Raw genomic sequence first — 27,996 nt, forward strand, 5'->3', positions numbered from 1 at the left:
GGGCTGGCTGGTACAATTCTACTTCGTGGGCGGACCTCTCAGGACAGGGAGAAGGAGGGTGAGAATCAGTTAAATAATTCATGCTGCATGCTCCTTGGGCCTCTGTGGGAATTAAACGGGCTGCATGCAAAGCAGTTGGTGTGGCTGCCAACTGTGTGCTCTGCCTTTCCCTGCCCAGCCCAGCCCAGCCTCCTCCCAGGCCTAGGGGCTTTACAAGGTGGGCCTTCCGATGCCCTCTGGCTCGCTGCTGTGTTCAGACAAGCAGGACACCAGCAGTCTGGGGAGAGAGGAGTGTGTCCTTGGTCCCTGATGGCTTCTTGCTACCAGCAGTCCAAGCTGTTCAGGTAACCCTGCCCTTCCCTACAAGTTCCTCTGGGCTGGGGATGAGCTCATCTGGGATGAGCGGCCAGTTTCCTGCAGCAGCCCTGGCTAAGGTGAGCTTGGCATTTCCAAGGATGGTACCCGGACCCTGATGGTTTGCCTCTAGTGTCACCTCTTCATGGCCACATCTCTCATCAGTTCCTACTCTCTCTTCGTCCCCACCCCTGTCTGTCTCTGTCTCTCATGCTGTACTGGCTTTTCCGCCTTTGCCATCTTGTCTCCTCTGCACCTGTGTGAGCTGCAGAGACTGGAATGTAAGCGTGAAGGGTGGGCCAGCGAAGTTCTCCTGGACTGTGTCTGGATGTCTCCCTGCCCCAGTTTCCTGTGTGTAAAATGTCCATACAGTCTCTTATAAAAAAAAAAAAAAAAAAAGATTTCTGCTGGGCAGTGGTGGTGCATAACTTTAATCCTAGCTCTTGGGAGCAGAGGCAAGCGGATCTCTATGAGTTCGAGGCCAGCCTGGTCTACAGATCGAGTTCCGGGACAGCCAGGGCAAGATTTCACATCCTATGAGGGATAATGATTTTCATCATTAATTCAATGAGTTTACTATATAAAGAGTCCAGGGCAGCCCCTAGAAAAGTAGCTGTAATGTATGTTTATTAAATAAGACTAGGTAAGAATGAGAAGATGAAAGTTCTGAATTCTCAGAAGGTGACAACGCATTGCCCTCCATCAGCGTCAGTGGGATGAAGGTCCAGACTTCCTTCCATGTCTGTTTTATCATCTTCTGTCCTAATTTCACTTATGATGCTATGATGAGAACACCCTAATGTCCAAAAGCAACTTGAGTGCGGAAAGCGTTAATCTGGCTCACAATTCCGGTTTATGGCCCATCATTGGCCAGGAGTCTAGGCTGGAAGTCAAAGGAGCCAGTCAAATAGCACTCGCAGTCAAGGGCAGAGAAAAATAAATGTATTCCTGTTGCTTGTTTTCTTATCCTCATGTGGCATCCTCACTCTCTTATACTGTTCAGAACCTCCTGCCTAGGGAATGGAGCCACCCACAATGGGCAAGACTTCCTGCCTCAATTAACCAAGGCAATCCCCACAGACAAGCCCGTAGGCAAGCCAATCCGCTCAGTTCCTCAACTGAGACTCTTCAGGTGATTTCAGGCTGTGGCAAGTTGACATTTAAAACCAAAGGGACACCTTCCTTCTTAAAAAAAAAAAAATAGCCCAACATGTTATTGAAGAGTGGCTGACATGTAAGAAGGCGTTTACATTTAACATGTACAACTAGGAGAGTTTGGGATGGTAATACTCCTGTGAGACCTTCACCACCACAGTCATGGACATAGCTTTCATCCTGTCTCAAGTCTCATCTTAGCTGGGCCTGGGGGTTCTGCACTATAGTCGCAGGTACTTAATGGGCTGAGGCAGCAGTGCTGCAAATTCAAGTCCTACCCAGGCTAGAGAGAGTTCAAGGCCGACCTAGGCAAGTTAGCAAGGTCCTGTCTCAAAATAAAAAGTATAAAGAGTGCAGGCCTACTGGTGTGTGCCTGTTAGAATTCTGTTTCAGTCTGCCTACCTGTGATGTCATTGCCTACCTGCCATGGGGGCGTGGCCCTGCCCAGGGCTATATAAAAGGACAGACCCTCCTTGTGGGTTTCTCTCTACCCCCTCTCTCTTCCCCTCTCTACTCTCTTCCTCTTTGTCTCTGTCCCTCTCTCTCTCTCTCTCTCTCTCTCTGGGGTGCCCTTCCCCTCTCCTTCTCTCCCCATGCTCATTTAATAAGCCTCATATAATCTAATATCTGTTGCCTGACATTATCTTATATGAAACATAAAAATGTCTACGGCTAGCCCCTGGGAGGTGGAAGAAGAGGGATCAGAAGTTCAAGCTCCGCTCTTCTGTATGCAGTGAGTTTGAGGCCAGCCAACTTAGGCTACAGGAGACCCTGTCTCAAAACAAAGTGAAAGGATGCTGTTAGTGCGGGTCAGCTGGGAGTGTGGTAGTGAGGTCTAAAATGCAAGGCCGGGCCTTCCATTACACTTCCAGGTCCCCTGTGTGACCTGGTGATCCTCTTGCCTTCCCCTCTAATCTGGGTCCCTGGTGGTATCCTGGGTCTCCCCCCTCCCCCCACCCCATTTTTACTCCTCTGGGTAACCACAGCCTTCCAGGGCTTTATGCCACTCCTAGCCCAAGAACTCCAGAAGTCTCACCTCCACCCTCTCACAGTCCTCCCCAGCGTGCATCCCAAGGGGATTCAGGTTTGCTCTGTCCCCCTCAGCCCTGCTCCTCGGCTAGCAGGTGGTCCTCAGCAGGTGTTCACAGAACAGCCTAAGCGCTCCACCCCCAACCTCAATTAACAGGCAAGTTGTGTCCCCAATCCTACTGAGTAGAGCCCTCTTTCCACTCCGGGAGCCACAGGGCTGATCCTATTGGGGTGTAAACCATGCTCTCCGTACGTACGTACTTTCAGTTAGCTGGCGTCCCTGAACTCATTTTTGCCTACACCTCACCCGCTTACTCCCACCGCTCTCCACTCTGCAACCCGTCCCACCGAGTCTGGCCTGCTATTCTGCAGCGCGGCAGGCAGGTGCTTTCCTCTCCCGCACTTGCCACTGTTCCTTCTTCCTCATACACCCCATGGCACCTCCCTCTTTTTGCAGGTTCAGACGGGGCCTCTTTAGAGGGGCCGTCCTGGTGGCTGTAACCAACACACCACCTGCTGCTCTCTAGCCCCCTTTCCCGGGCTTACTTTTCTCCCAGCGTTCGTCACAGCGCCCCATCATAAGATACCGTTAATCTCCTTGGTAACTGTCTTCCCTACCAGGGCAGGCTCCTGATGAGGGTGAGGCTTTGTTCTGCTCTCCAGCGCGCTCAGAACTCTTCCCCGCATAAGATTAGGAGGCCAGCGAGCGTTCATTGAGCACATGGGTGAATGCGTGCATGCATAGCAAACCCTAGAAGGGGCGGGGCTCTTCGGGTCTCATTCACTCTACCCCTCCCTCCCGTGACTGGTCTCTGGCTGCCTGGCCTGGGGCAGGGTACACCAGAGCTGCTCATAAATGTGTGGTTGCTGGAGAGGCAATAAACATTCTTTGAGCAAATGAGTAACTAGGTTTCTGCAAAGGCTGCTGGGAGCAAAGAGGCTGCTTTGAAAAGCTGGTGCTCCACTGGGCTCCAAGGAGAGCCATAGTCCCAGCTAAGCCAGCTGGTCCTTTCCAACCCACGCCTGTCCCCTCCTAGTGGGAGGGGCAGTTAGTGCTGTAGGTACTGTTGCCTGCTCTTGGAACAGAACCTTGCAAGGCAGCAACTGGACTGAACCTTAACACTAACACCTGCAGACTTTGCCTGGGGACCAGAGCACCCCATCCTCGAATTCCTACCTAATCCCGTCTCATACAGGCTCTGTGTACCCCCTCACTGGGAAAGAAACAAAAGCTTAGAGACTCAGTGGTTTGTGACAGGGTGAGATTTGACCTTAGTGTTGGGATTCTCTCTCTCTCTTTTTTTTTTTTTTTTTTTTTTTTTTTTTTGAGACAGGGTTTCTCTCTGTAGCCTTGGCTGTCCTAGACCAGGCTGGCCTCGAACTCACACCTATCTGCCTGCCTCTGCCTCCCGAGTGCTGGGATTAAAGGCGTGAGCCACCACCTCCTGGCAGTGTTGGGATTCTCTGAGAGCCCCCTACATGCGTAGATCTCATTCAGCCTTCACGATAATGTTATTAGTTAGATGATATGCCCCGATCCACAAATTTCAGAACAAGTCACAGAGAGGGCAAGTAACTTCTTCTAGCTCACCCAGCACCATCCATGACAACACACTACCTTTTATTTTGTTTTGTTTTTAGTTTTTCCAGACAGGGTCTCTCTCTGTAGCCTTGGCTGTCCTGGACTCACTTTGTAGACCAGGCTGGCCTCGAACTCACAGTGATCCACCTGCCTCTGCCTCCCAAGTGCTGGGATTAAAGGCATGCGCCACCACCGCCCGGCAATAACACACTACCTTAAACGCTACCTCTAGCAACTGAAGATCTAGACTGCACACTTCAGCTTAGGAACGCGTTTGCCCAAAAACACTCAGGACGCAGATGTATGGAACAAGCAAACAGCAAGCTGTAAATTCTACTCAGCTTGACTGCGTCTCTACCTTGCCTTCCCTCTCAGTTCCTGGATGATCCCCGGCCTGGGAGGGGAAGGCTGTTGCTGTATCTGAGACAGCAGGGCACAAAGTCCATCCGGGCCCTTGCTAACCAGAGACACCTGCCCCGCCTGTGGTGTGGGGACATTAATAGGTAATGACTCTGAGGAGGAGCCCGGACATGGAAGGAAACATAGAAGCCCGAGAAGGCTCTCTGTCCAGAACTGAGGGAGGAAGAGTGGGGTGATCGTGGGATCAAGTCAGACATGAGAGACCCTGGGGTGATTCTCTCAAAATTGTAGGTAACAACATTTTCACAGATGGTGAAAGAAAAGCTGAAGTTACTCCTAGCCCAAAGCCAGGAAAGAGAAACTCAAGCTCAGACAGGGGACAGGAGCCTTTAAAGTGGGTTGACTGAAACCCACACGCAGCAAACGTTAACTGCAGCTAAGATGTCTCCCCACACATCCCTGGGCTCACAAAGTACCACTGAACACAAGCAGTCCCCTTGGCATTCACCAGCTGCCCCCTTCTGCTGGACTTTCAGTCACCCCAAGACATGAGAGCAGGGATGCCTTGGCCTTGTGTTCAGGAAGCTTCCGTCCTTTCTGCCCCTACCAAACCTTGATCCCAATATTCTGTGCCCAAGGCCTGTCTCCTACCCGTGTGACAAGCCGCATGAGGACACAGGTAAGTGGTTGGTCCCTGCCATTGGGCCTAAGCTCTTGGCCTGTAACCGTGGTCTCACAGTGGCTAGCCTCTGGGCCTCTATGTGGGAAGGGAGGGGAGGGGGCACCTCACTTTAGGTACTCCATCCTGAGAGACTGGGAAAGGGTTCAGCTTGGTATCAGGGGACACAGCTCCCTATCCTGGACCAGGCTGTGAATAGCTGTTGACATTGGCTTTGCCCCTTACCTCCACCATCTGGGACCTGGTAGGAGGTCCAGTACTGGGTCCCCTGCCTTCCTGGTGTTTGCTGTGACCTCCACAGACTCTGCAGCCTGGGAAACACTTTAGGAAATTCCTGATTCCAGGCAAAGTTTTGGAGGACTTTGAAGAACCAATGTGGTCCCTCACTGGGGCATACCCAGGGAGGTAGGATTCAACTTGAGGGGTCTGCCAGGCCAAAGCCAGGCTCTTCACACCCTTAGCACCTCAGTGGCCCTTCACCTGAAGATTGTCTGTACTGTTTCAAAACTGCCCCTCTGCCTGGTTGAAATGTCCCAGTGAGGGTAGGGGGCCCCCCAGTTACTCCTAACTCATGGGGTCAAAGGGCAAAGAAAGGCTCAGTTTCCCTTCCTCCTCCTTTGCCTGGCCCAGACTCTTGCCCAGGTCCAACAGACATGGGCTGAGGGCACTAGTATGGGACTTGCCCACTAGTTGGGTTCTCTGTCCAGTCCCCAGTCCCTGGAGGGCCAAAGGAGAAATGGCATTTTCTGGAGAGGGTCATTTTAGTAAGCCCTTATACCAGGACTCCTAGTGTTCCTGCCTCATTTTGCTGGGGGACCCTCCCTCCCAACACACACACCTTCAGAAATCCCAGGCTGCTCCAGGCCCTCAGACAAGGGAGAAGGGTCCATCTCCCACCCACCCCAGCAGGGACTCCACAGTCCCCTTTGTGCTGGGCACCTCTCAGCTCTGACCTTGTGTCGGAATTCCCGGGCCACCTTCCGGTCCATGGCTGAGACTGATCCACCTGTTTCCAAGTTCGTCCGGCTCCTTAAAGTGCCCCGCTGCTCCGGTGGTGCTCCCGTGGATCAGCCACCAGACTCGAGGACTAGCTAGCTTTCTTCGGGACTACGGGGCGGGGTCTGAGAGAAGCGGGGGCGGGGCCGGCTGGAGAAAGGGCAGCCTGGAGGCGGAGTCACCTGTCCTGAAGTTCAGCACTGGAGGCCCTGGAAGGAAAGGGACCGCTGTAGGAATGTTCTGATGGTGGCTTGGTTAGTAAGGCTGGCGGTCCCCACCCCCCGCCCCACTCCCTGGAGTGATACACACACACACACACACACACACACACACACACACACACACACACACACACACACGGTTAAGGCAGAAGATCGAGGTGACACCGGCTGGCAGGGTTTGGGAGGTTGTTTGAGACTTCCTTCTAAAAGAACATCTGATGTCGCCCAGGCAGGCCTTAAAATCAGTCTGTAGCCTAGGAGAACGACTCTTCTACCTCTGCCTCCGAAGTGCAAGCCTGGCCCACCGTACACCTGGCCAAGGTTTGGAACTTTTGGTGGTGACACTGGTGTAGAGGTTAAGAGTCTCCCCATCTCTTCATCCCATTTCCACCCCAGCCCCCACCTCCGCCCCTGACTCCATATGCATCTCACCTTGTGCTAGGTTTCATCCAGGCTTCTTCCGGTACAAAACTCCTTGGGGGGGGGGGGGCAGGCTAGGTCTTACTGTGTTCCAAGGGGGCTTGCCAGTCTTGGGGAATGCCCCCATCTCCTGACTCACTTTCCTCCCAGCTTAACTGCTCTGCCCCCAACAAACCAGAAGTGACCCAGGACACAATTCACCGGAGTGTGGTGGGGCCTGTGGATTTTATGCCTGGATTTAACAGGGTGAGTATCTGATGTGTTCATTCCACGTCAAGGGATGGAGAGGAGGTCAACAGTGGCCCAAATCAGGTAGGTGCGGCTGTGACGTCAGAGACGCGAGAAGGCTCTTTCTTCTCTGGATACCTCTGCCGTTCGCCAGGGTTTGCAGGCAGCCTGTTTTCATGGGGGTTAAATTATGGCCTAGGTTAAGATAAATTATGCCCGGGGAAAGAACTTGAAAATGTGACCCGGATTCTCCTCTCCTCTCACTCTGGTGCTGTGGAAAACATTGTGCCGAAAAGCAACTTAGGGAAGGAGAGGTTTGTTCCATCTTACACTTCCAGGTCACATCCCACCGTTGACGGAAGTAAAGACAGGAACCTAAGTCGGAAATTGAAGCAGAAACTATGGAAGAATGGTTCTTGCTGGCTCAATCTCTGGCTCACTTGCTTCCGGGTTTATTCTTAGCTCGCCTGCTTATGAAGCTCGGGCCCACCTGTGTAGGGAATGGCGCCACCCACAGTGGGCTCAGCCCTTCTGTGTCAATTATTAACCAAGACAAGCCCACAGGCCCACACTCTTCAGCTAGGCTTTCCTCTCAGATGACTCTGGGTTGTGTCAAGTTGACAGTTAATGCTAACTAGGATCTTTTGCTGTTACCTTGATAAGACAGAACTAGATAGAAAGACGTGTGGAGGCATTTAGTGGTGCTGAAAAGACCACACAAGAGAGAATCCTCTTTTGTTTTACATCTTTGAGTCTCTGCCTTTCTTTCTCTTTTTTTGAAAGTTTATTTTATTTTTGCATATGAATGTTTTGCTTGTATATATTTATGCACCCTGTGTCCCTGCCTGGTGCCTGAGAAGGCTGAAGAAGGTTCCAGGAACTAGAGTTGTGCACGGCTGTACGCCATGTGGATGCTGGGAACTGAGCCCCAGTCCTCTGCAAGAGCAGCAAGTACTCTTAACCACTGAGCCATTTCTATAGCCTCTTCTGCATTTCTTAAGGATGCCACATGGCTGCTGGTTTTATATTGAGGACCCAGAGCAAAGAATGTCCTTACTCAGAAGAACATAGCCATAGCCCCCCCGACCCTTTTTCCTGTGACCACAGACATCTTTTACAGTTTTTCCTCTTTGATTTTTAGCACAGCACTGGGTCCTGGGCTCTTTTCCACAAATGTCTCTGCTCTGAGACTACCCTGGGTTCTGCAGGACTCTCTCCTTCGTTCTTAGCCAGTGTCTCCGAGAGGCCAGCTTACCCACCATATGTTCAGAACAGTAAAGTGACACAAAAGAGACTCTCGACAAATCTGCTAAATGACTGTGTGCATCCAAAAACCACACCCCTACTGAGGGGTTTGCAAGGGGCCAATTCTCCCTGGACATGAAATGCCTCTTGTTCATAAAACCAAAGTTGTTGTCCTCGCTCTGGCCTTGATCATTGGCACGGCATTTCCAGAGCCAGCACTGGTGAGCTGAAGCCTAAGGCGTGGCCTTCCCCACTCGACCGCTTATTGGACATAGGATGTGAACTTGGGGCCCAGATGGAAGCTAGGGTTGGGGAACATAGACTAGGACTCTGCCAGCCGGAGCCCTTTCTCTACCACTGACTGCTGAGTGGCTCTTCCCAGGCCTCAGTGTGGAGAGGGCTTAGGTAGCACCAGATTGTTCTAGAATGTCTATCCGGTCTCTAGTGGAAGGGGCTTATAGGCTTTTTGTTTTGTTCTTCGAGACAGGGTTTCTCTATGTTATCTTGGCCGTCCTGGACTCACTTTGTAGACTAGGCTGGCCTTGAACTCACAGCGATCCGCCTGCCTCTGCCCCTCAGCTGGGATTAAAGGCCTGCGCCACCACGCCAGGCTGGAAGGGGCTTCTAGGACCCAGGTGAGGGAACTGAAATCTGCCTCGGTTGCCTCCTTGATCTCCCGCACCACCACCCTCTCCCCCCACCCCCCTCAGCACCCAGGGGACTTCCCTGGAGAAGGCTAGTTACAATGGCAATGAGGGACAGAGGCCTGGCTGTAACTTATGCTAATGAGCTTGGCAGTCCTGTCACTCTAGCCTGGGGGAGGAGTCAAGTGCCTGAGAGAAGGGACTAAGGGAGCTGCGAGGCAAGGCGTGAGAGCAAGGGATTGCAGCTGCTAGTGGAGGTGTCCCTGCGCCTGTTCTCCAGTCCCCTGGCACCCTGATGGGAGGCCCCGCACCCAGACTTTGCTTGCTTCTCTCTTGCTTTTATCTCTTCAGGGTTGAGCCTGCTGCGGAGTTCACGCGGGTGCAGCGCCAGGGTGAGATGGGGTCTGAAGTGGGGCAAGTTGCTGGGGCTTTGGGAACAGGTCTGCGCTGGTTGGAGAGAGAGAGAGAGAGAGAGAGAGAGAGAGAGAGAGAGAGAGAGAGAGAGAGAGAGAGAGAGAGGTGGTGTGGTGTGGTGTGAGAAAGGGGCAGAGACCTTTGAGAGCGGAGGCAGCCAGCCAGACCTGACACCCAAATGCTTCTAAGTTAGAAAAGACCCAAGGTAGAGAACAAGAGAAAGACAAGGCCCAAGGAGTAGAAGGAATGGGAAAGGCCTTCTCTGGAAGGATCCTGGGAGCTGGAGAAAGAACTTGAGAAAGCTGGGGGTGGGGCCCAGGCAGAGCTGGGGTGTAGGGGAGTCAGGCTCCCTAGCCAGTGGGAGGATGCGGTGGGAGGCCCCAGCTAAGGGGAGGCCTTACCTGGAGTGGAGACTCTGGTCCCTCCCTAGCCTCAGCATTCACATGGAAAGCCAGTGCAGAGCGGCAGCAGGAGCCTGCCCCTGAGCCCAGGTGAGTCACTGCCTCCTCACCCGAGGTCCCATTTTAGCCTTGGCCCAAATGACCCCAGGGCTGGACTTTGGGGTGAGTGGAAGCGTGTCTGATCCCAACCCTGCACATATGCAAGCTCATTTCCCTTCTAGCCACAGCTCCCATGAGACGTCTCTCGTAGTAGACGATGCCACAACAGTTGTGGAAGGCCAGGTATGACATGCTTGAGGGAGGGAGAGGTGGTCACTGGGCAAGGGGCTTTTTCTGGGCCTGAGGTAACCAAAGGTCTGTCTTTCTTGGGGGGATATCTGAAATTCACCTGTTCCCATTTTTCTAGTCTCTTGGGTCCCTAGTATTTGTTTTCTTTGGGAGGGGCAGGGACATGGCTGAGTTCCTCCTCTCCACCTCAGAGGAGAGGAGAGCAGGCAGGGGAGGGTTTACGAGAATGGAGCTCTCTTCTCTGCATGGCTTGTGAAAGCTGGAAATCCTATCACAGGCCCCTCTCCATACCCTGTGCAGTGCCCCAGGAAGGCAACTGTGAGAGGCAAGGCAAAAAAACTAGGCCACCTGCTGGGGGCTGCCAGGAAAGGCTGGTGAAGCCGAAGAAGCCAGAAAGGTGAATAGAGCTAGAAGAAGGGGATTGGCATTTCCCTCTGACCTGTACACACACACACATACATACACACACACACACACACACACACACACACACTGATTTCCTGGGGCTGACCATCCCCTGGGTCCCACTCTCCCAGGATCCTTTGCTTCTTGGAGAAAGGCTGAAAGTATGTTTCCTCCATTTGCTGTTTGTTGATCTCTGGATTGGACGACTCAGATTCGCTTTCTAACCCTGGCTTACATTTGCCCTTCCTTCCTTCTACAGCCACAGTCAGTTTACTCATCCGCCATGTTCCCTCAGAAGGCTTGACCCTCAGCCGTGCCCAGTCCAGGGATTAGCTCAGGGCAGCCCTCGTGTCAGCAAATTAGGGGGAATAATTTATACTATAAAAAAGTCCCTGCTATCTGCCCTTCAGGGCACAGAAGCCCAGGATGGCGGAGCCAGCGTGCTCCTCTCTAATGCCCATTTTTCCCTCTCATTGGCCTGGTCTTCTAGGCTTTAGATTGCAGGATCACAGTCAATTAGAGTTGGAAAGTTGAAAGGGCGGCCTTTTCTTTATTTTTTAAATATATTTTATTAATTTATTCATATTACATCTCAATTGTTATCCCATCCCTTGTATCCTCCCATGTCTCCCTCTCTCCCGCTTTCCCCCTATTCCCCTCCCCTATGCCTGTGACTGAGGGGGGACTTCCTCCCCCTATATATGATCATAGAGTATCAAGTCTCATTTTGGTAGCCTGCTATCCTTCCTTTGAGTGCCACCAGGCCTCTCCATCAAGAGGGTGTGGTCAAATATGGGCAGCCTTTTCATAGCTAGGGAAGCTGACTTTCTGGGACCGCACAATGAGCAAGTAGGCCAAATTGTTGGTGGAGCTAGGCCCGCCCCTCTGCCCACAGGACTCTAGAAGTTCATATTGTGGAGATAATGGCTCTCACACCCGAACGCCTCGCTCCCACTGGGCAGAATGCTCCCTTGCTGGTTTTCTGGTTAGGCAGCCTTGCCCTTTCCCGCTGAGAGGGGTCCTGTCCTAGGATTTTCTATTTTGGGGATTAGATACCATGACCAAAAGCAACACAGGGAGGAAAGGGTTTATTTCATCTACAACCCTCAGGTCACAGCTCATCCCTGAGGGAAGTCAGGACAGGAGCTCGAGGCAGGAACCTGGAGGCCCGAGCTGATTCAGAAGTGGCGGAGGGATGCTGCTTACTGGCTTGCTTCCCATGGCTTCCTCAATCTGCTTTCTTCTGCCAGCCAAGACAATTTGCCTAGGGGTTGACACTGACTCCAATGAGCTGGCCACTTCCACATCAAGCATCAATCGAAAAATGTTCCCCACAGACTTGCCTACAGGCAAAGCTTATGTGGGCATTTTTTTTTTTTTTTCAATCAAGAGTCTCTTCCCAAATGACTCCAGCTTGTATCAGCGAACATAAAACTAAGCAACACAGGTCTTGAATGTCTCAACCAGACACTGCAGGCCCATATTGCTCTTTACTCCATAGAGTTAAAAGGATTGACGGTGTCTTTTCTATGTGGTGAGTGGAGGGGGCCTGAGGCCCACATACTATGGATGCTTTGGGGCCTTCCAATGCCTGGTCTAAGAGAGTAGGGGTGGGTCCCAGACTAGTAGCCAAGCAAACTTTTTATTTTCCTTCCTTCCTTCCTTCCTTCCTTCCTTCCTTCCTTCCTTCCTCCCTCCCTCCCTCCCTCCCTCCCTTCCCTTCTTCCTTCTTTTTCTCTGTCTTTCTTTTTTTTGAGACAAGGTCTTACTATGTAGTTTTGGCTAATCTAGAACTTGCTATGTAGACCAGGCTGGCCTTGAACTCATAGAGATCCCCCTGCCTCTGCAGGACTCAGACCTTCTCCAAAGAATTAGGACCAGAAGGCCATGAACTAGGCTGAGAAAAAAAAATCCTTGGTACTGCAGACACCAAGTGAGACCGAGTTTGCTTCCAACTGTTGCTCCTATAACCAGGAGCACATTAGCAGTGCCAATTACTGACAGAGGTCACAGGCGTTTCCTGTCACCAGCCGATGCCATTTATGTTTGGCACTCTTAACAGTCTTGGCAGTGAGAAGGCTTGCTGACAGATCTTATTTTGTGAGTTACCAAAGACGCACAATAGTACCCAAGCACACATAAATAAAACACTCTCATATTTACCTTATAATTGGTTTTCTTTGTAACCTTACATTTTATGTATTTGTAAACACTTTTCTGAGAAGGTGCCAGCACAGCTCGTTAAAGGGGTTCATGACATGAGAACGATTGCAAACCCCCAGTTGGTCCTGAAGACTAATTATTTGGACAGGATTTAAAGAATTCTTCAAGACAGGGGTGGCGGTGCACACCCGTAACCCCAACACTTGGGAATGGAGGCAGGAGGTTCAGGAGTTCATGTTATCTTTGGCTAAATACTAATACAATAAAATCAAGAATTTTCCAGAAAATGGCTTTGATGCTTTGCAGCTCAGGCTGGCTCCTGATCACAGGGAGGTCTCAGGAGCCACATCTGAGGGGCATGATGTATGCATTCACACAAGCTCTCCAGGGACCACGGGGAGAAGGTGGCAGTGGTGCTCTCCATAAGGCCTTTCCCATTTCCCGTGGTCTCTGAGGACCCTGAGGATTGCTATGAAGGTGGGACACCTGATTCCTGGGGCAAGACTTCTCTCAGCGAGAAGGAGGTGGTTTGAGCATCTGGCGAGCAGGAAGTCAGCTTCATGTGCCAAGGAGGGCTGGTGAGCTCAGCTGGGCTCCAGGCTGTAGGCTTCTGGACTCACCTCATGTTCTGAGCCCTCCACTGGGAGCCGGGATTTGTCCCGGGCCTGTTTAGGTATTGTCAAAAAAGACACTGGAACCGAATACCCTGGTGCTCAGAACTCACCGTTCTCTGTTCCCAAAAGGAGGCAGACGCTCCAGATGCAGTGGCCATGTCTTCGTGGGAAAGGCGGCTCCACCGGGCCAAGTGTGCACCATCTTGTAAGTCGGCCCTCCCTGTGTGTGGACCTGCGGCCCCCCCTACCCCCTTTTGTGCCTGGAATCTCTTCGTATCTTCCCCAGCTTGACCTGCCGGGCCTCTTTGTGTCCTGGTCATACCCCTGTGGCCTGGCTCCCACTCACGCTGTCTAATTCATGAGATTGCTGCCTCACGAGGTGGTTGACCTCTCACCCTACACCATCCTCTTTTTGGTCTTGCTTCCTGTTTCCTGTGGGACGATCCGTCCGTGTGCTAGTTCCTGTGGTCTCTCTCCTCTCCTCCTTTATGTCACATGGCCTGTGTCTGTGCTTCCCCCAGCAGAGTCCCAGGTTTGCGTCTGTCTCTGTCTCGCATGCGCACTCTCTCTGCTGTGTTCTCAGACCTATCCTGATTTCCTTGGCCTCTCCTCCCTGAACAGTGAATACATGAAGCTCTCAAAGCAGTCTCCCACTCCCCTGAAAGGTCACATTCTTGGTTTTGCTGTCTTGCTTGCTAGCTGGGAGCTAACCTTAGGGAACTAAGGGCCCCACATCAAGTGGCCTCAGGGCCACTTCATGAACACTGAAGGCTGAAGGTCTAAGGTCACACCCCAAATTCTCAGCAGGAAAGGGACTGTGCTATGGCCCTATGCACCCTGCATGGCCCTCATCAATCTGGCTGTGTGGGGGCAGGGCCTTTACTTCCATGGTGCCTGCTGGGAGGAGGTGTGTGCCTTGGTTCTGCTGGTCTGGTGCAGTATTGGGGGGTGGTGATGTCTCTCTTGCAGACTTGTTCTCCTGCTTCAATGGGGGTGAGTGTGTGCACCCCGCTTTCTGTGACTGCAGACGCTTCAACGCCAGTGGACCTCGTTGCCAGTTGGGTAGGTCTGATCTCTGCAACCCCAGGAGGGACCATGGGCTCCAGAAAAGCTGTCGGTCTAAGACTTGGGAGTAACACTGTGCCTGAGCAATGGGGCTGGAACCCAGCCGCTCCCAGCACTGTGCCCATACAAATCTGGGCTCACTTTGCTCTGTCTCAGTGTATAACACGGGTCCTGAGCGGGACAGCATCTGCCGGGCCTGGGGGCAGCACCACGTGGAGACGTTTGACGGCCTGTACTATTACCTCTCTGGAAAGGGCAGTTACATGCTGGTGGGACACCACGAACTTGAGGGGCAGAGCTTTTCCATCCAGGTGAGGTGCCTGCTTTCCTGCCCTGCTGGTCAGTGCAGGCTCCACCAGGCCCTGGGGACTGTGGTGGCTGGCAGTTTCCTTTCCCTCTCTCCATCTCCCTACTCAAGGACAGTGTCTCTATCTCTAGAAGGAGCTACAGTCTCTAAGCCCCTGCTCACCCACGTGCCCCTGGTGGCCCCTGGTGAGTCATTCATTTAGCCAGGCTTCCGCGGTCCATACTGTATACTGTCCCTGAGTACAGAGTTTCAGAAAGGGAGGCCCTTAGGACACTAGCACCAATGTGGTCTTTTGTCCTCAAGGACCTTCATTTTAATAGAGAAGCCACAGCAAATGACAGGAGTTATTTCTAGTGTAACTCAGAGCTGAAGTGGCAAAATGCCAAAGACTAAAAGGCAGTGTCCTGGAAACTTGATCCGGCCTTTTGTGAAGGACGGTGATGACACAAGTTTCTGATAGCAAGTGACAGTTATTGAGACAGAAAAGGAGTCCCGCTAGAGCTAGCCAAGAGGAGAGAAGTGGAGCTGGGAAGAGTACGGTGCCTCCCAGAGGATGATGGGAATCTTGGGTGGCCCTGTGTACAGCTCTTTTCTGTGAGGAGGTCCTTCCTATGTCTCCTGACAGCCCAAGCAGCTGAGGAGACACTCTCTGGGTAAACAGACACCCTCACCCCGCTCCTGTCCCCCGCCCCCACCAGACCGTGTCTTACAAGGACTGTTTCTGGGTGGGTCTCCTTTCCCAAGTATGACCTCTCTGTAGGCTCCTTTCCCACCTCTGGGCCCTCTCTGGGGCCAGCCCATGTCTTTCGGGCTTGTTCCCTGAACCTGCATGAACGTCTGGTAAAAGCTTGCCCGACACCTGAGTGCCCTGTGAGGCTCCATGTCCCTCGGATCTGATGGGCATCTCTGACAGATGGCACGTTGGTCATTTGTGAGTCGCTGCAGCCTCAGGCATAGATTGACGGTCCCATCCTAGATGTCTAGGTGGCATGACCAGTGTCGCCTTCTACTACCTCGGGTTTTTTTTTTTTTTTTTTTTTTTGACTGTGTTATTTTCACCACAGATACTTTACCATTATAGACGGATGAGATGCCCCATGAGGGAGTCAATGTAGCGAACCACACCCTGCCTGCATCTAAAAAGGAGAGAATAAAAAGGCACACACACACACACACACACACACACACACACACACACACACACACACACCATTATTATTCTAAAGATGCAGAAGAATATTATTTTGTTTATATATATAGATATTTCTTTGTGTGAGTCATGGTAAAAAAAAAATTCTTCATCTTGACCATTCAAGGGGTAGTGGCACACACAGAAATTGAGGGACCAGAGGCAGGTGGATCTCTGTGAGTTTGAAGCCAGCTTCGATCCACACAGTGAGTTCCTGTCCAGGCAAGGCTGTATTTTAAGACACCATTTGAACAAACCCAGCAATGCTTGAAAGACATTAACTTTGGACAAAGGTGGCTTTCACGATTCCTCCTGTCAGTCAAAGAGGTGTCAGTCTGGTCCCTCATGTCTAAGGATAACGGAATGGGGGAGCGGGCTCCTGGGAAGTGGTTCCACCTGCGGCAGGTGGCCTTTGGGAATATTTTCCCTAAGCACTAGAAACTTGCCCTGCCCTCTGGACTTCTGGTGCTTATCTTGAGTGGGGCTGGAGAAGATGCTCTTGGAACAGCAGCATAGGACGGGTGTGCTTATGTGTGCAGGGGCAGGGCTGGTCTCTGCATGCCCGGAGTGTGCAGGGCTCTAGCACGTGTGTAGACAGTGTCTGTGAGCGTGTGTCGGCGTGTGCCTGGGTTCGCACATCTGTGTGAGGGAAGGTGAGTGCACGTCTTCCTTTTGATTTGTGAATCTTGGCGATGCCCCAATGATCTGGACAAGGCTCCGGGATCTGACTCATTTAGATCCGGGTCAGCAGCTCATTTTTTGCTATCTGCTAGTCTTGGGTGCACGTGACCCTTGCCCCTTCTCTCTGCTCCTCGGATAATCATGAAATACAGGCAGTCATAGCTCCAGCCCTGCTGCAGTGTTGGAGAGGGGTACTGGGAAGGGTCACGGAGGAGAAGTGTCCAGCACACAAGGGTCACCCAGTCATCCCACACTGGCGGAGTGACGCTCGTGCGGGGGGGGGGGGCTGTGGCAGTTGCTGCAGACCGCCCCTCTGAACATCCTGCCACCTCATTCCCCCTTTCCCCCAAATCAGGTGCACAATGACCCACACTGTGGCTCCGCCCACTACACATGCCCGAGGTCTGTCAGCCTCTTCCTCTCCGGAGAGCATGAGATCCGCCTGGCGAAGGAGGTCACTCATGGAGGTGTGAGGTAACTATGTCTTCCTCATCCCTGACGTGGGTTAGCGGATATCTGTCCCCAGTCAAGCCGAAGGGAAATTGATAACTGGGGGCAGACAGCATTTTCCACCCTGGGGCAGAAGCGGACACCTGGCCAGGGTGTGTCTAGCCAGTGGGACTGTCAGATGGTTCTCTGCTACGATTAGTCCCAGTGTGCTTCCTACCGTTTTGGAAAACAGTAACATTTTCTAGAAAGCTGTCTCCCCCCTAAGAAAACCTTCCCTCTGAGCTCACACACAGTTCCTCTGAACAGACACTTACACATACTTACCTTTTCCTGAGGACAGGGCGTCATTTTGAATGACAATTGTCTTGCTGGACACTCAGGGACTCCTAGGGGCCCGCCTGTGTGGAGAAGACTCCCTCCCCCCACACCGGATGGCCCCAGAGTGAGCCTGTCTGAATTGCCTTTGCTCTCCTCCTCCGTATTCCTTCCTTCTTGGCTATCTCAAGTCCCAAGTTGCTGCCCCTTGCGTCCCTCGCCCTCCCCCACCCCCTCCCCCCGCAGGGCCAGTGCCTGCCCTGACCCTCTGCATCTGGAAACTGACCACCGCCAAGCTTCCTGGGCCAGAGCACAAGGCTGGGCCTGAGGGGTTTCTCCTGCAAATCAAGTGGGTGTTCGTACACCTACCACTGTCTGGACTCAGGTTGCTCTTATTGTCAGCTGGGCGGGAAGTGCCAGATCCAGACCGTGTGAGGAAAGCGAGAGGGGGCAGGCGTAAGAGGCCTCCTCTTTGTTCTCCTCTCTCCTTCTCTTTCCGCTCTTCCTGTTCTGGACTAGCACAGTAAAACGAAAGCCTTCTTCTATGATATGGTTTCTCTCCCTGCCCTCTGGGAGAAAAGAACCTGTGGATTGATTGTCCCGATATTTATCTGTGCCGACGACATTGTGATTTTGAAAGCCCTCTGACCATAAAAGAATCCTGATGCACCTCGGCGCACTTAGGAATTCTGGGAACGTGGAGGATAGGGCATAAAGAGCTCATATTATAGGGTAGGGGCGGCAGGCCTTGTGGGAAAGGACAGGGCCCGTGGGAGTTGTGAGGACACCCTGCAGCCTTGGGCTTCGCTCGCAGGGTCCAGCTCCCACAGGCAGCGGGGGGCGTGCAGCTGCAGCAGTTGGCTGGCTTTGTCATCGCACGGCATCCGTCAGCCTTCACGCTGGCCTGGGATGGTGTCTCGGCTGTCTACATCAAGATGAGCCCCGAGTTCCTGGGCTGGACCCATGGCCTGTGTGGGAACAACAATGCTGACCCTCTGGATGACTTGGTGACCAGCTACGGTGAGTCCAGGGGAAGGTACTTTGTGGGACATTTTTGCTGGTGATGAAGACTGAGTCAGGATCAAGGACTTACTTTCGAAGTCCTGCCATGCTAGGCATGCTCTCAACCAAGCCCTGGCCTCCAGTCTCCTCAACCGTCAAGAATTCATGGCTGGAGAGATGGCTCAGGGGTTAAGAGCACTGGCTGTTCTTCCAAAGGTCCTGAGTTCAATTCCCAGCAACCACATGGTGGCTCACAGCCATCTAGAATGAGATCTGGCGCCCTCTGCTGGCCTGCAGACACACATGCAAACAGAATATTGTACACACAATAAATAAATATTAAAAAATAATAATAAACTAAGAATTCATAATGAGAATTCCATCAGGGGTTGTGTGTAGATCCACTGCATGCTTTGCCAGATGGGTTTGACCCCACGAGGCTTCTGGAGGAAGGGGAATAAGAGGAGGGGAGAGAATGAGAGAGAGAGAGAGAGAGAGAGAGAGAGAGAGAGAGAGAGAGAGAGAGAGAGAGAGAGAGAGAGAGAGAGAGAGAAAGCTAGGAAGAGAAAGGGCCAAACTGGAGCCAAAGTCTCTGATCGACAGATTGCTGAGTGGTGCCAGTGAAACTCAAAGTACATCATGGGGGTCCCGGCAGAAAGCTCAAGGGTACGCCCACTCCCCCCAACCCCCAGCAAGTGCTGAGCACTTTAGAGCTACAGCTCTTGTCAGCAATCTTCTTAGAGATTCACTGAGGCTGAGATGGGGGCGGGTGCTTGTTCAAGCTTGCACACCGGCCCTCTCAAGCATGCCACGTCTGTTGAGTGTGGAGCAGCGGTGAGACCATACAGAGTTTATGACATTCACATCTCTTCTAATGAAAGGGCTTTTCCAAGAGCCTGGCTCAGTTAGGAACCGACCCAGAGTAGAGTGGGAGAGCCAAGGTGGAGGCTCACCCATCTTCATCATGACACTAGTTTTTCCCTGCAGGGAAGCTGACTGAGGATGTAGGGGAGTTCCTGCTCAGTTGGCAGGAGCAAGCCCCCAACAGCCCTTCAGGGCCCGTGACTCCTTCCCTGCCCCGTCCACCATGCCTGCAGCAGAGCCCAGCATCCATGCAGGTCTGTGTCCCTGGCAGACTCCTTCCTGCCCACCTCAGTAGAAAGCTTTTGTTTGCAGGGCCTGGGATAGACCCCCCCCTCCCATGGCCTCTTCCCTTTTCACTCTGCCTTCCTCTTGTGGTTCATTCTGTGGGGGGTTCCCTGCCTGGCTGGTGATCCCAGCCCAGCTCCTGCCTCTACGCCCGCCCCCCCCCCCCACCCCCAGGCTGTGTATGAGCGGTGTGAAGTACTGTTGAGGCCGCCCTTCGAAACCTGCCATGCCTATGTCAGCCCTCTGCCCTTCACAGCCAGCTGTACCAGTGACCTCTGCCAGTGAGTGGGCAGCTAGGTGGTGGGTGGCATTGGGCTACGGGGATTGCCTCCTAATATTGGGATGAGGATTCAGGATGTGGGCCAATGAGCCTAGTAATACTTGGCCATTACAGAACCACTTTCTAAAGCTTTGAAATTCTTGTAAAGATGGGGTTCAGCTGTCCCATTCAACAGAGGCCCAGAGATGGGGCTCAGCCGCCCCAGGGTCACAGAGCAAATTGGCAACAATGCTGGGACTTGAATCTAGGATTTCTGCTTTGCGTCTAGAGCTCTGTGTAGCTGGGCCCTTTTCTAGAGGAAGGTGCCTTGAAGTTATGAGAGTGTCTATGGCAGGGGTTCCCAACGTGTGGGTTGCGACCCCCTTGGGGTTCAAATGATGTTTTCACAGGAATAGCCTAAGGCCATCAGGAAACACAGATACTTACATTATGATTCATAACAGTAGTAAAATTATAATTATGATGTAGCAATGACATAATTTTATGGCTGGGGGGGGGGGTCACCACAACGTAAGGATCTGTATTAAAGGGTCCCAGCATTGGGAAGGTTGAGAACCACTGGTCTATAATGGGATGGTGACAGCTGGTGACAGGCTGGACTTTCTCACACTCAGTCTTCCCGCACAGATCAGGAGGCGATGAAACCACTTGGTGCCGAGCACTGACCGAATACGCCCGAGCATGTTCACAGGCAGGGCGCCCTCTGCAGGGCTGGAGAACCCAACTCCCACAATGCAGTAGGTGCAGGCTGGAGTGTGTGTGTGTGTGTGTGTGTGTGTGTGTGTGTGTGTGTGTGAAGAGAGAGAGAGAGAGAGAGAGAGAGAGAGAGAGAGAGAGAGAGAGAGAGAGAGAGAGAGAGAGAGATGTGGGCTGTGGGTGGCAGCCACAGACCTCCATTCAATGCTTGCCCTGCTCACTCAGAGCCACAGTTGTCAAAGCCTTAAGCTCGGAGCTTCCATCCTGTGACAGATGGGAGAACCAAGTCTGAGCCTGAAGGATGGGTCTGGGGCCACAAAGTGAGATGAAGGTGGTTCTCGGTGTACTCTGGCTTTTTACCAGTCTCTTGAGCACCACACACTCCATCTAGGACTGGAGAAACAGGGAAAAAATTCCCCCACTCCCATCCCAGAACCTGGGGTAAGGGTGGGTGCTGGCCAAGCAGACAGACCACAGCCTCCCTCTCTCCCTCCCTCTCAAGGTGTGCACTGCAAAGAAAAAGCCTTCATCTACAACGAGTGTATTGCTTGCTGCCCAGCTTCCTGCCAGTCCCGTGCTTCCTGCGTGGACAGCGAGATCGCCTGTGTGGATGGCTGCTACTGCCCCAACGGTTCGCTGCGGGTGGGGGTGTCAGTGGGGGCCTGGGCTGGCATGGAGGAATGAGAATCAGGGGTTTAGGGAATGCCTGTTTGTGGAATGAATGAAGGAACAAACAACTAAGCCAGCAAGTGAATGACCGGCTTACGGGGGGGGTGAGGACGCAGGGGTTGGCTTCTTGACAGCTCGACTCATCAAGGAATTTGAGTTCATTTGGTCTGAGCTGTTCAGGTGACGACAAGCCATTCATTCATTGGTATGCACAGTTTTGGTTGCCTAAGCCTCCGGTCACAGTTGCGTTGTCCTGTGTCTAACGGCCTGTTTATGGCTGGATGGAAGGGTGAGATCGAAACTGGGGCTGGAGCTACAGTTCAGTAAAGAGCTCGCCTGAGCATGCGCAAAGCCCCAGCTTCCGTCCTAGCATTGCATAAGCTGTGAGTGCTGTTTCACACCTGTAGCACCAGCGCTTGGGAGGGGCAGGCAGGAGCATCAGACGTGCAAGGTCATGGTGCTCGAGGCCACCCTGGGACACAAAAGTCAAGTGGCAGGCTTTGGTTTTAAGGAACAGAGGCTGGTTCCAGGGATGTGGCACTCCTGCCTAAGGTACAGTGTGGTGAGGACCGGCTCGAGGACTGTGGGGGTGCCAGGGAAGGACTCTGGGAGGGAGTGGTAGCAGATAGCATGGCAGGGTTTGAGAGGCAGTGGGAGGTTGGGTTGTGTGCAGTTTGGGTTGGTACGTGGAGTAGTGTCTGCTCAGAAGGGGGTTGATGTCCTGCCTGGGCCAGGGTTTAGAGGGGAGTTTGAAAGAAGGCTCAGAAGTGAAAGAGCTCTGCGTTAGGGGCATTTATCTGAGTGCCTGGGAAGCCACCACAGTGGCTTGTGAGCAGGAGCAGTGATGAGTGGCCCTTTGTTGTCACACCCTAGGGCTGATCTTTGAGGATGGGGCCTGCATGTCACCAGCCGAGTGTCCCTGTGAGTTCCACGGGACCCTACACCCGCCTGGCTCTGTGGTGACGGAGGACTGCAATGCCTGGTCTGTGTCCACTACCTAGAGGGAGGGGCCCGGGGAGCCAGAGCTTCCTGTTAGACTACCTGGGGCTGAGGCACCCTGAAAAGACAGGGGTCACTCCCTCAGCTTTAAGATCCAGAGGGATGTCATTATATCCACGGGAGGAGGGTGTACTTTCTACCACCCACTTTAGAAATGGGAGGCTGTGGGTGGGGCGGGACAGCGTCTGGGCAGTGAGGGTAGGCAGGCCACCTTGGCGATCTCTGTGTTTCAGTACGTGCACTGCAGGAAAGTGGGTGTGCAGCTCTTCCGTCTGTCCAGGTACATCTGACCCTCACCTTGGACCTTGTCCTCTTCTCCTGGTCTCATAAGTTTGGGACAGAGACACTCTGGGGCCATGCCTACTTGGGGACATTTGGTTCATGGGGCTAACCCTGACTCCCTTTATTTCCTCTGTTACTTTGGTCCTGTTCACCTCCTGCTAGAACTTGGGGGCTGCGTTGAGATTGGGTCCCATGCCTAGGGCCTGGTCTCTCCTCAGAGGGCCACTGTGTCAAGGCTGTGTCTAAGGGGCAAGTCTGCCCCTAAGCAGGCTCTCAGAACAAAGGCATCCTGGCCTCCCTAACTCCAGAGGGCAGAGGCTGGGTCCTGCCCTGGGCTTAGATCTGTGAGGCTGAGATAGTCCCCAGTGTGGGAGGGGAGCAGTCCTGGGGACAGGCAACTTCCTTGAGTAAATTGCCCTTGTTCTCCCTCAGCTGAATGCTCCGTGACTGGTGACATCCACTTCACGACCTTTGACGGACGCCGGTACACATTCCCTGCCACTTGTCAGTACATCCTAGCCAAGAGCCGCTCCTCCGGCACCTTTACAGTGACGCTGCAGAACGCCCCATGTGGCCTGGTAAGGCTGGGTGGCTCTCCATGTTCAAACAAGCCTCCCACAGGTCCAGGTCTTCCCATGGCCTGGCTGCCTGTGGCCTCTGTTCCCGGGACACAGAACTGGTTCCTGAGGCAGTTGGAACCTCGGCCTTCTGCTGGCTGAGAGTTCGTTCCTCTTCCTAGGCCTCATTTTCAAGAAATCTCGAGAGTGGGCCTAACTCTACTTTGTCTTCTATGCTTCACTGGCTTTTCCTCTTTCCATGTCTGGAAGGCATATTTGCTCAATGAATTCGTTCATCAGATTCTGAAAACCTGGTGGGGATCAGAGGCTGTGCTGGGCAGGTCTGAGATTGCTCTGTCTTCTGGGCTCTGTCTTCCCAGCGAGGCCCCCTGTCACAGTAGTGGAAAGACTTTTCCTTTTACCTGGGCATTGGTAGCAGGGGCAGAGGGATTCAGGAAAGGCTTCCTGAAGGAGGTGTTCCCCGAGCTGTGCCAGCCCTCCACGAGCATAGCTGAGACAGCGGCCACTGTCCCTGGGCTGGCTGTGCTGAGACAACCCCTCTCTGCACAGTAGAAACAGAGTTTCAGGCCCAGCCAGAGTGTCCCCTTCATAACCTGCACACCTGCTGCCGCCCTTAGTCCAGCCTCAGACCGTAGGGCCTTGAATGTGAGCAAACCCCAGCCAGGAGGTCTGGGGACACAGTCTGGGGACAGGGGATGAGGTGGAGGCTGGCTTTCTTCTTTTGCCCTGAGTGATCTCTTACTTCTCTCTGCATAGCCGGCTGTTAGCTGTTCTCGATGCAGGAGACTGTCTGTCTTCCAAGGTGGTCACTTTTGTGGCATCTTGAAGGTGGGATGAAGGAGGGAGGGAGGACAGAATGATCCAGAATATGTCCTATTTCTCCCACCCTCGCAGCTCAAGGGCCTGAGAGCACTCGAGGACTGTGGGGCTTCAGGGTACCTTGCCCAGCCCACTCTCTACCATGTCCCAGATAGGCGCTGGCCAGCCCGAGCCTGTCCAGTTGGCCTCATTGCTGGACAGTGCTTCTTGATTGCAAGCTTTTTTTTTCCCTGCCTCAGGACAGGATTCTGCCTCGTGTTTCTATTTGCAGGAGGAACCTATGGGCGTCTTAGTCCTGCCAGCTCTGTGCTGAGCTCGGCGAGGGCTACATAGAGGAGTCTCACCCAACCCACATTCAGGTGCTTACAGCTTATAGGCAGGGCACTTTGCCAAGGCGTCCTGCACTATCAAAAGTGTAAAGGGGAAGAGTATAGCAGAAGAAATAGTCCCTAATGATAGCAGAAAAGAAGGGAAAGCCACGTGGGCAGAGGCGGCATTTAACCTAGAGTTGTACCTACAAAGATAAATACAGAGGCAAAGAGAAAGGTCACGCGGAGAATTGATCACACCAGAAAAGCAATGGCACTGGGATGGCCAGGATGGAGTGTGCTGGGCACAGTAACTGAGGTAACTGAGGTGGTGATGGCAGCCATGACATCTTTACCCGGTGCTCTGAACTTTAATGACTTTCTGTCCAGCAGCCAATTTAAGTACACACCGAGATGGTGGACACTACCATCCTCCCTGCTTAAATTTAACAGGGTATCCTAGCGGCTTGCGGGGATTTCACGCCTACCTAAATCTTTACCTGCTTCCAAGGTTGGATGTTGTCACAAAGTCGTGATACACCCACTTCATATACAGCGTGGTGCATACAGTCTTCAAAGGGTATAAAAAGTCAACCTTGTATTTTAGAGTGGCTTTAGAGTGTTATAGAGTTCTTGCAAAGATAGAGCACACTCCCACACACCCTGTTTCCTTTGTTCACATCTTATGTAAGCCAATAGTTACTTTTTTTTCTGTGACAGAACACCTTGTCCAACAGCAGCTTATGAAAGAACTATTTGGACTATGGTTCCAGAGAAAGAGAGAGAGAGAGAGAGAGAGAGAGAGAGAGAGAGAGAGAGAGAGAGAGAGAGAGAGAGAGAGAGAATCTATACTGATAGGGGAAGCATGGCAGCAGCAGGCAGCTGGAACAAAAGCTGAGATACTACATCTCAACTGCGCACAGGAAACACACACACACACACACACACACACACACACACACACACACACACACACACACACGTCTGGGTGGGGGAGGGACACACTGGAAGTGGGTTGAAGATGTAAACTGCGAAGCCCACCCTAGTGGTGTCCTTCAACCTGCAAGGCTCCTGTCTTAAATGTCCCTCCCATAGGCTGGAGAGCTGGCTCAGAGGTTAAGAGCACTGGCTGCTCTTCCAAGGGTCCTGAGTTCAATTCCCAGCAACCACGTTGTGGCTCACAACCATCTACAATGAGATCTGACACCCTCTTCTGGTGTGAAGGTGTACATGCAGGCAGAACACTGTATACATAATAATGAATAAAAATTAAAAAAAAAGATCCTCCCCCAGGCAGCACCACCAACTGGGGGCCACAAGTTCAGACACATGGGCCTATGGGAGATTTCAAACCAACATAGCACAGTGTGTTATACACAGCCAAGCAGTGATGTGTTGCTGTTAGCATTAGCCAAGGCTTACTCAGATTCCATTGGTTCTCACCCAGTGCCTTTTTTCTGGTCCAGCACCTCACAATAGATACAGTCACGTGTCTTGGGATCTTCTTGGCTGTCTCTCAGGCTTTCCTTGTTCGGGATGACCTGGGAAGCTTGTGAAGGCCTGGTCAGGTATTCTGTAGAAGGCTCCCTTGGGATTTGCTGATGGTTTTGTCTCATGGCCAGATTTGCATATTTACATTTGAGGTGATGATCTATAGCTTCTTTATTTTGTCGCTCAACTGTTTCAGATTTGGACAGTGGTAGATTTTTTTTTTTTTTTCCCGTTTGGCTCCCACTTCCCTTTTATGTACTCACATCACACGTGCACATGCACGGTCATCTGCACACTTCTTCATTTCTAGTTCTATAGGTAGGTTATCTAATAATAAATGTAATAAACGCGCCAAGCAGTGGTGGCGCACACCTTTAATCCCAGCACTTGGGAGGCAGAGGCAGGTGGATCGCTGTGAGTTCGAGGCCAGCCTGGTCTACGTAAGCGAGTCCAGGACAGCCAGGGCTACATAGAGAAAGCCTGTGTCAAAAAACCACCACCAACAACAAAATGTAATAAACACTAATGTAAGATGTTAACAACAGAAACAGGTGAGCGAAGGGGGCAGGTGAGAACAATCCGTGCCATGGTGGATTAGCGCCGGAACAAGTATGAATGCCTGTTTAGTTGACTGTGTGTTTAGATATGTTTCTATGTAAGTATGTAGATGTGGTATAGAAATGCTGGTAGACATACATGTGCCCATTGGCTATGCAGATATATACAAGGGTTGTGTGTGTGTGTGTGTGTGTGTGTGTGTGTGTGTGTGTGTATTTTTTTCTATCAACTCAGAGGGCCAAAAAGAAATGGTACCCTAATGCCAACTTATATGTCTAGCACTATGGATTTCTAAGTCCATCTTTCAATAATAAGAATTAGGATGGGCTGGTGAGATGGCTCAGAGGTTAAGAACACACTGTCTGTTCTTCCAAAGGTCCTGAGTTCAATTCCCAGCAACCACATGGTGGCTCACAACCATCTATAAGGAGCTCTGCTGCCCTCTTCTGGCCTGCAGCCACACATGCAGGCAGAATACTGTACAAATAATAAATAAATAACTCTTTTTAAAAAAGAGAGAAACGGTTAAAAAAAAAAAAGAGAGAGAGAGAAGCTTAGTAGAGTCGGGCAGTATTCTTAGAGGATCGGGACAGGAAATGCATAGGAACACACGGCAAAGACAGTACACGGTTCCCACACAACCCTCCCCATATCATGTAGCTGTAACTCAAATGTCCCTTTTTGTGCCTCAGTTTTCTGATCTGTAAAATGGTGCTATTGCTTATAGTAGTTGCTTCGACGCTGTACTCAAGCAGCGTGCTGTGAGGCCGAGTGATGGAGAGTTAGGCACCTCTTGGATGCCGGCACTGACGTAAGCTGTTAGGAGAAGAGCGTGGCGGTATCATGGCTGTCAGGATTGTTTGTGCTTACCTATTCACTGTCTGTGTCCCCCACACATTTGTAATGCTGAGCACGAGACTGCCCTCTGTCTCGCTCGGCACTTGTCTGGTGTAGTGGAGTCTGCATATGGCAGATGCTCAGGAAATCTGCAAATGCCTGAGATGCAGATGGCTTCCTGTGGCAGAGCGGTATGAGTGGGCATGCTATGTACCGTCCATGCCGAAGGTGAAGGACCCGGAGCTCCCCACTCTGGTGACCTTCCGTGGTGGTTGAATGGAACCCTGACCTTATTTATATAAGCCAGGCAAGGCTGTACCATTGAGCCATACAGCCCTGGCCCCTCACATTTTTTTTTTTTTAATTTTGAGACAATGTCTCTTACACAGTGACTTGAGCTGGCCTTGAGCTGCAAGGCTTTGAACTTACTCTCCTGTGTTAGCTTCCCGAGTGGACTTGGCTTCCTGCTTGCCTTTCGGTTGGGTACAGGACATCACACATGAGCAGATCTGGCAAAGGGATAGACTTAAAGCTCAGTGGTGTGAGGGAGCTCAGGGGTAACAGTGGTGTGAGGGAGCCACGGTTTTCGAGGCTAGACCGAGCTGTGTGGGAGCCGCCTCTGTTCTATGTCTTCGGACGACTGAGAGTTAATCGTCATGTTCATTTTCCAGCTCTGCAGCCAGCCCTGGCCACTCTGGCCTAACGATCTCCCAGATGAGAGCGTTTTGTTTGACAATCCTTAATGCCCTGCGGGGCTCTGCGTCTCACTCCGAGGAGCCTGCTTCTCAAGTTGGGCTGGCTTCCTGTCACAGAGGGTTCTGTTTGGTCCATCAGAACAGACGGCACCAACTAATCCTGCCCATTGGCCCGTCTTCTTCTTCTCTAGAACCAGGATGGAGCCTGTGTCCAGTCGGTGTCAGTGATTCTGCACCAGGACCCTCGGAGGCAGGTGACCCTGACCCAGGCAGGCGATGTCCTTCTGTTTGACCAGTACAAGATCACCCCACCCTACTCAGATGGTATGGCCCCAGATGGTCACGAGGGCTTAGCTGAGAGCTGATAGTTCAGGAACCTTTCCCCAGCTCCTCTACCCAAGTGATCTGCTACACAGGCACCCCCTCAC

At 52.3% G+C, this 27,996-nt stretch overlaps 2 protein-coding genes across 2 annotated transcripts in view; one reads left to right on the top strand and one right to left on the bottom strand.

The window, feature by feature from the left end:
* Nucleotides 1-6,267, bottom strand: part of Ush1c (USH1 protein network component harmonin) — a 50,091-nt gene extending 43,824 nt beyond the window's left edge. Inside the window, 1 exon segment of the mRNA XM_051148597.1 lies at nt 6,113-6,267. Coding sequence (XP_051004554.1) covers nt 6,113-6,148 — 36 coding nt within the window. The 5' untranslated portion in view covers nt 6,149-6,267.
* A 2,941-nt stretch (nt 6,268-9,208) lies between these two features.
* Otog (otogelin) overlaps nt 9,209-27,996 on the top strand; it is a 67,720-nt gene continuing 48,932 nt past the window's right edge. Inside the window, 16 exon segments of the mRNA XM_051148562.1 lie at nt 9,209-9,305; nt 9,758-9,818; nt 9,950-10,010; nt 13,328-13,403; nt 14,168-14,260; nt 14,420-14,574; nt 16,796-16,914; nt 18,020-18,225; nt 19,195-19,325; nt 19,531-19,637; nt 20,264-20,373; nt 20,835-20,963; nt 21,875-21,983; nt 22,234-22,280; nt 22,715-22,860; nt 27,760-27,892. Coding sequence (XP_051004519.1) covers nt 9,209-9,305; nt 9,758-9,818; nt 9,950-10,010; nt 13,328-13,403; nt 14,168-14,260; nt 14,420-14,574; nt 16,796-16,914; nt 18,020-18,225; nt 19,195-19,325; nt 19,531-19,637; nt 20,264-20,373; nt 20,835-20,963; nt 21,875-21,983; nt 22,234-22,280; nt 22,715-22,860; nt 27,760-27,892 — 1,780 coding nt within the window.

The sequence above is a fragment of the Acomys russatus genome, chromosome 7 (assembly GCF_903995435.1).
Source record: "Acomys russatus chromosome 7, mAcoRus1.1, whole genome shotgun sequence".
Taxonomy (NCBI): domain Eukaryota; kingdom Metazoa; phylum Chordata; class Mammalia; order Rodentia; family Muridae; genus Acomys; species Acomys russatus.